Source organism: Notothenia coriiceps, unplaced genomic scaffold, assembly GCF_000735185.1.
Source record: "Notothenia coriiceps isolate Sejong01 unplaced genomic scaffold, NC01 NC01_scaffold00028797, whole genome shotgun sequence".
Lineage (NCBI taxonomy): Eukaryota > Metazoa > Chordata > Actinopteri > Perciformes > Nototheniidae > Notothenia > Notothenia coriiceps.
The window spans coordinates 126,756-134,920 of NW_011361498.1; the positions used below are offsets into that span (position 1 = coordinate 126,756).

Consider the following 8,165-nt stretch of genomic DNA (forward strand, 5'->3'; position numbering starts at 1 on the left):
AGTTTAGCGAGAGCGCGTATGTTTTGGATTAGGCCAACCGGCTAACTCAAACATATCCAGGTTAGGTTGAACAAGCTTCTTAGTACAGGCCTCTGAGCTGAGGTTATCCCGAGCTTGAATGACACACAGAGACCAATCAAGGGCTTTGATTTATGATCTGTGTGAGTGGCCATGTTGGCAGGCCACATCATGTGGACAGCCAGTCACCCTGTGTGAGGCAGGCCACTTAACAGGCCAGAAGGAGGCGAGATCAGAGCAAGGGAGCGAGGGATCATTGTCCACAAGTTAATCGATCGCAGATGGCGTCGTGGTCATGGACGAATACAAAAAAAAATGATATATAAAAAAAGATTAGAAAAAAAAAAACTAATAAAAAAAACAAAAACTAAATGGGTCGCGAAATATACTTGGGCGGCCGTTAATATACCTGGGCGGCCCGCCCAAGTATAGTCTATGTGTGGGAAACCCTGCTTATGTTTTAATTTGCAGGGTAGAGACCGCTCAGTTAGTCATGCAGCATGGCAGCTGTTCATCTGTCTAACAAACTGCTACAGCACAATAGAAAACATGAACTAATGCAGTGCCTCCCTTCTTTAGGATTCAGCTGTTTGAAGGACAGGCTGAGGAGGATGAGGATGAATGAGAACCAGTAGGAGACCATTCACACACTCACAGCTCAACAACCTGAAGAATATCCCAACTGGTAAACTTTATTAAGATTCATACATAGTCTGCTTAAGAAAAACCTGGGCTAGACTAAAACAAACACACACACACGGCAAGTCAAAGATAGGAAAGAAGTATTTCACAAACAGCAGTTTCCTTATATACAGCACCTTTAATATAATTAGGTTATCACATGTATCCGTTAGCTACCATTAGCAGTTATATTACCATTATCAAGCGTATTTACAGTTTTATTTGAAATAGACTTTATATCCAAAGTGCAAGAATGCTAAATCTTCTTTTCCATAACAAACTCTGTACATTTGATTCCAGAACTGAATAAGAAATGTGTTTCATCAAACAACTTAAACAAAATGTACCTTTTTTTATCAGTACAGGAGGAGTGTGTGAGGACCAGGCTCAGTGTTCATCAGTCAAACTAAGGAAGTGTTCTTTGAAGTGTGTTTCTTTGAGTTATTTACAAGAGCATTTGGCTTGTTGGTTACGAATACTAAAGGCAGAGCTGTATTCATTGACTTTTCAAAAATGTGTTCAGAAATTCTGTAAACTAAATCAGTTTGTATGTAGCAGGTAAAAAGATTCTGCCGTCTTCAACGTTAGAGCCATTGAAAAAGAGCCGTTTTTTTTTTTACATTGTTCTGTATAAGAATGTTTTATCAATAATTGACCCTATTTATCTTAACTTGACAAAGTTCTTGAGTGATGTGTTAGCTGTAGATGTCTCTTAATAAAAAAAACAGCTGCAGCTTGAGCATCTGAATACCCATCATGCTTCAAACCTGTTGAAACTGCAACAGGAAACAGCGTGAGGGCTGAAAACACGGCCAATGTACCCACAAACATGTGGGGGCCCTCAGTATCTTTACTACTCCAGATGGAGCAAATCCACAGACAACCCCCCACCCCTCACTCAACAGTCTCTGGGGGCCGGGGGCCTCACATGACGAGGCGGACGTGGCCCTTCCTGTCCAGCTCCACCAGAGAGAGCTGCTGCAGGGCCTTCAGCTTGGCATCGCTCACCTTCATCTTCATCTGCTTCATCTTCTGCACACTGAGGGGGGCACTGCAGGGGGGGGGGGGAAGACACAAACAGCTGATCATGCCAACAGCAGGCTTTTCAATCACATGATGCAGCTAATGTGCAGATACAGTGGTATGCCTAAAATGATATTTAAAATGATTCACTTTTAACTAATGTAATGCTTGTTTCGTTGCTTGAGAAGCTTGTGGAAATAGTGTAGGTTTGTTTTAGTACAGTTTTAAGGAAACAAAAGTTAGGGGGACAGCTGGGGGGGGAAAGGCTCTACAGTGGGGGGGCAGCTGCCCCGTAGATCCGCCCCTGCATCACGGTCACATAACTTCACATCACAACCGCTAAACTAAAGGCGGCTAATGTTCAGCGTTTGGTAGTCACATCCACTTGTTAGCAACCGCTGTATTTTTGACAGATAGAAGCTTCAGACATTCACCAGTGGAGTATTTGCTCTGATGTCATTTTTGTCAGAGAACACAAAGTGAAATCCCCTTCAGCTTGTGTGTCAAATGCCCATGTTTGTACTTGTGTTTGTTATCATTATTTTAGATGTGATGGAGCAGGGTATACCTTTATTAGAGATGCGTCTGTTGTTTTTAGAATGTGCGTCAGGATGGACACCTTGTCTTTATCTGCAACCTAAATCCACCTACAGGTACCAATAAATAACCTGAACCTTAACTAAAGACCTTAGTTCAGACATCTAACCAAAAACATGTTCAAAAAAAACTTAAAGACGTGAGAACTGAAAGTGGTCAAATGCTAACTCATTTCCAGAGTCAGGACTCATTCCTGTACTACTCTGAAACATTAGTCTTGCCAACAGATATACATCTTCATACAAAGGCATCATTCAAATGCTACCCACGTAGATATTAAGATGGTATTGTGCTGAAAATGGAAAAGAATGGGTGTAGTGTCTCGACCTGTCTGTGCTGCTGTGCTGCTGCAGCTGCTGGTAGAAGGTGTTGAGGTCGGAGAGCTTGATGTTGGCGCGAACACTGAGAGGGAGCGACTCAAACATGGCTTCACTCAGATCCTCATACTCACAGCCTGTGGACACACACAGATATCAGCCATAGTTTGACTTCCCACTCATACCAAGTGACATCTTAAACCAAGTAGTGGTGACAGGAAGTGGGTTATAAAACCATCCAACAGCTGGTGTACTAGATACTGACTACTGACCACGTGTAACACTGATAGAGTCTGGGTTCCATGACACTACCCACACAAGATAAACATGTCATTGTGTCCTACAGACGTTAACAATATACCCTTCGTTAGACGGGTTGCTCTGATTGTTAAGTGTCAGGGACTGTTGCATAAACCAAAACAAAAGAGACCCAAAAGCTGTTTTCAAAAAGGCCATGTAGGGAAGAGGATTAGGGCCACGTGGAAAATGTTTTGAGTTCTGAGATTAAAGTCAGAATACTATATTTTTTAAAGTCATAGGATCACCAACACTTTACCAGCTCCTCCTGAGGGGAACAGGACTGCCTGTGCAACATTTCTGAGCATCCTATTCAACAGTTCAGGACAGTATAGTGTCAGAGAGTGGGGGACTCACTCGGTGGCTGCGGGGGTTCAGACGCTGCTGCAGCAGGAGGCGTCTGAGAGAAAAGCAGAAATCTTTAGTGTGACAATGGCCAGGGGAAGATGAGATGTGTGTGAAGAGTCTCACGATGTGTTAAAGGGAGGACAGCACACAGCTGATTCACATTCATCTTAATCTACATGGCATGAATACAACGTCAGAACCACGATTTGTCGGTGGTTCTGGGAAGGGCTGCAGTCACTCGCCGCTGGATTGTGGACGTCATTGCACACAAATACAAAGCAGGTGGTCTTGTGCTTGATTGTTATATGAACAGCTACTGTGTAGTTATGGCAGGGAACAACTTAAGTCCCAGGCTCCTCCAACAATGCAACAGAAATATAAACAAGACATAAGTGAAATATACAAATAGAATAAGATGAGCTATAGTCAGAATGTAAAATGAAATACTGCTTATTGTAATAATAGATAAATATGTGAGATGCAAACAAATGAATGGTATGAAGTTGTGTTGCTCTACCACATGGGGTAAAGTGGCAGTGGGGTAGAGGTCCCAAGTACATTTGTCGATATTAATATTTGACCTGCGGAGCGCGAGACGGAACAATCCTCACATCTGTAGCTGTTGTTTTGTTCTAATGCAGAGGTCATCAGAGGTTATTCATCATGTCTTACCTCTGTGGGCTCACTGACAGCTGCACCCAGCAGCTCTGCTGACTCCTGCTCTGACTCTGTCGCTGGATCAACCTGCAGCATGGTGACACACACACAATCTCAAAAAGTATTTTTTGAAGGTTTGCTGGTTGATAGATCATATGCAGACAGAGATGTCTTAGCTCCACCCATCCAAGAATAAGGAGAAAGCAGGTATAGGTAGGTTGGAGTTGGGGGGGATTTTTCCACACTATGCTATATTTGTTTTTCTAGATCACATTAAAAAAAAATATCTGTTGTGTTGCTGGCTTTGTCAGTCTGTTAAAACGAGCCAAAAGCCAAAAATGTACAAGTCCCAGTCTGTGACATTGGACATTTTGAAGACTCAAAGTCCCAAGCAGTAGATAGAATATTAGCTAGTCTATGTAATGTGCACAGAAAATAAATAGTTAACTGAATACTGGGATGGAAATTGCCTATAAGCACTCAGTAAAACATAAACACACACAAAAAGCTTCTGAATGATAAGAAGTATAATTAAAACATAATGCACATTACCATTTTGAGAGAGAGTACCTTAAAGAACTCAGAAAATAATCTCTTATCGAACTGAGGCTCCAGTATTATCCCGGCTATGTTCATATTGGGGATATGGTGTTTACATGAGCACAGAGAGATCGGGTTATTCATGTTCCCTGTTTACATGATAAATACTAGTAACCTGGCATTTCGATGCCTTTTCTCATCTAAACTATTCAGTATTTGTATCTCTCTATCATGACATAAAGACGAAACTCCTCTCAAGAAGTGAGACGCTTTTGCTGCCGCCGCCATCACTGTTAACTGATTAACTGCTACCAGCTTGATGACTTACTTTCCTCTTCTTTGAAAAACATGTTCTTATGTCCATGTTGTCTGGGGGAGAAAACATATCAAACCAAGAGATCGTCAGCTTTGATTTTCGCTGTATTAACAATGTCCTGAACACTTGGTGTGTGTGCCTTACCTCTGCTACCGGCATCGCTTCATACAACAGATCTCGGGCCTCATTTATTTTATTTTTTGAACAAAATGTTTATTCAACCATATGCAGCATTGCGCGCTATGGGAGAATCTGCCTTGGTACAAAGTAGCAGTGAAAACATGGTACGGAGTTTCATTGATTTGGGCATTCTCTCAATAAGCAAGTGGAATGGATTTGATAGTGAAGCACTGACACAGCGCTCTACAAAGTGCGGCGAGTGGATAGACCGATTCACGGACTTTCCACATGGTAAAAGTGGGGGGGTCTAAACTAATTATTTCAAAAAGTGGGGGGACTTGTCCCACCCTCATATAATGGCTGCGACGCCCTTGGCTCTGTGTGTTTGTTGGCCTATTTTGGTCTGCAGGACACCAGTACTAGTTTCAAGAAGATATTTTGATGGTGGTATTTTAGCAGCAGAACTCGTAAAATGTAGACCGAAGCCTGATGTTTACGGAAGACAGGAAAGATATATTCCGACTGTGATTGGGTGTTTATAGTCACTTCACAAGCGGTGCACGTTGCTGCTCGAAAGTTAAAGGGGACCTATTATGCTATATTTAAAAAATATATTGTCGAGCCATACCTATACAAAACATGTCTGTAAAGTTTTTTGCTTAAACTACCAACCAGATCACCCATTGTAGCCATGCCTCATATCCTTCTATTACAGCCCTATTCCCAAAAAACTGATTCTGTGACCGTAGCTTTAAATGGAACAGCTGCTGCTAGCCACGCCCCTTTGTAGCGTCACGCAGCTTTCCCCTGCTAAGAGAGTTTTCTACCGGGAGAATCTCAGCTAAACGCTGCCGTGATTTAAATGCCATATTATGTTCCAAACCACTAAAAAGTGGTTTATTATTTCTGAAACAGTATGGAGCTCAAACGTTTCTCTCTCGCAGGGTTTACCGCAAGGACATTACGTTACACATATTCTCTCCAGTACAGCATTATCTCTGAGTGTTGGCGATGCTTGCTAATGTAAACAGACCATATTACTCCCAAAACACGCTGTGCATTGTTTCTGATACACACAGCTGCGAGAGGGGATTCAGCTAGACGACTGTATACGGAGACGATAGGTTGGGACGTGTCACGTGTGCCACATTTGACCAATGACGTCATAGGACCCAAATCCTGGATCAGCTCGTTTGCACCCCCGTTTATTTTATTTTTTAGAGATGTGGGTAAGGAGGAAAAGAGAGAGGGTTGTATTTTCTGAAACTTTGTGAGTCTCCTTACACACCGGGGACACATATTTATGTATAAAAGACATAAAAAAGTGCATTTTGCACAATAGGTCCCCTTTAAACTACTTTGAACTAAGGACACAGCCGTAAGTAGCGTGACCATTGACAACAGTTGTTTTGAGCATGCAATAACGGTGCATGTGAAAGGCGCCTTGTGGTTACTGCAAATGTTGGTTTTCCTGCTCCGGCAGCACTCCAGCCCCCCCATACTTTGGAGGCCGGTCCCTGAAAATATTGTCTTACATGAAACCGGTCCGTCACAATATGTACATACACATTATTATATCAATCTTACTTTGTAGTTAAAACTGATGCAACATTGAACATTGAACATTGACACAGTATGCATATTTCTAAAATACTAAATAGGAAGGCAAAGTGAGAACAATAAGCACATTTCTTAACATCACTAAAGAAATAAACTCAATCATGATAAAGCAAAGTGGAAAAGAGGAAAGGGAGAGAGTGAAAGAGAGTCCTTGAGGACATGGCGCCATATATAAGCACTGCTGAAGGCTAATTCGGGGTGGGGGGGGGGCACACAGTGTCAGCATTCATCTACAGAGCAGAGAGAGAGACATGAGAGAGGGAAATAAAAAAACTGAAGATGACAGAATGTGACGTGGAGAGAGAAGGAGGGTGGGGGATAATGAAATGAGGTCATTAAAGCTGCAGTGCGTTCTTAGCAATCTGCAACAAATGCACAGTCATCAGTTATTTAGAAAACTTACTATGGTATTTTATATTTCAAATGTTAGCTGTAGTTAAGCTGTATTTCTCTCCCTAGTAGTCTTGATATATTAACTGTGTCCTTTTTACCCAGGGCCGGTCCTAGACATGTTGGTGAGCTAGGCGAGATTATGATTTCGTGCCCCCCCCTCCAAACACTACACAATAGAGAGGCGAAGTCCCTCCCCCTCCGGTTAAGCTCCATGGGACCTTATTTCGGAAAAGTTATGCATTGAAGTCAATGGAGAGAGAAAGATTATCTTTCGATCCCGTTTGAATTGTGCCACGAATTACACATATGATGTTTGTCAATTTAAAAGAAAACTTTGCAAGTCAAAAAAATAAGAATGTGTCGTAAAACTATGAAGTAACACATTTTTTGTGTGAAGCAGCTCTGTGAACTACATATCTTATGGTCTCGCAAAATACGCGTCACCAACACAAAGATGGCTGTCACGTTAGCACATTTCACCTTTCTTTCAGAACGAGGCGAAAATCATTACAAGTCTGGGCATGTTGAGAGCTGTACATTCACGAAAGGGGAGTTAGTCGGTTCTGTAAGAGCCAGTATGCGGGACCGGCTTTACAAGGTTTCGGTGAGTAATATGAGTGCAATGTGTAACGTTAAAGAGGAACTTCCAGGTTAAAGACACCTGTGAATAAATGTGTAGGAAAATGATGTATACACTAGATTTTCCCAAAAATATACATACATATACACTACAGTGACATCTGGCATCGTTTTTGTAAGACATTTTTACTTCCGCATCCAAAAAGCCTCCCAACGTGACCTCCCGCGTACGTCACAAAGGGGAAACAAGGGGGAGAGCGACCGGTGTAACGTATTAATAAACATGGATCCCAATGCTAGTTTCGACACAGAAGAAGTTGAAAATGTATATTGGAATGCATATGATGGACCACAACCTTATAATTATGAGCCTGTTAGGCATCCAAAAGACCAGGAGCAGCCAAGGATTAGAAGAAATAACGGCCATCGGAGAGAAATTGAGCTGTGGTGTGAGGAGAACCAGCTTGGTGAGTGACCGACGTTAGCTACAGAATGTTAGCTAACGTCACATCACAACATTGTAAAGTTAGCTATCATATATCAGGCTATAACTAAAGTAGCATTGATAATATAGTAACGTTACTGGCAGGACTGTTGATACTGATCCATAACAGAAACTAATGCGCAAGTATCAGCCGTATCTCGCGTTACCTAATGCA

At 42.0% G+C, this 8,165-nt stretch overlaps 1 protein-coding gene across 1 annotated transcript in view; it reads right to left on the reverse strand.

Annotated features, from left to right (window-relative positions):
* Window positions 1-687: 687 nt before the first annotated feature.
* The window catches only part of ska2 (spindle and kinetochore associated complex subunit 2), a 14,159-nt gene continuing 6,681 nt past the window's right edge, over window positions 688-8,165 (reverse strand). Inside the window, exons 4-7 of the mRNA XM_010786076.1 lie at window positions 3,954-4,025; window positions 3,291-3,333; window positions 2,647-2,773; window positions 688-1,750 (exon numbers count right to left, since the gene is read on the reverse strand). Of these exons, the coding sequence (XP_010784378.1) occupies window positions 1,624-1,750; window positions 2,647-2,773; window positions 3,291-3,333; window positions 3,954-4,025 (369 nt within the window). The 3' untranslated portion in view covers window positions 688-1,623. The remainder of the gene's footprint in view (window positions 1,751-2,646; window positions 2,774-3,290; window positions 3,334-3,953; window positions 4,026-8,165) is intronic.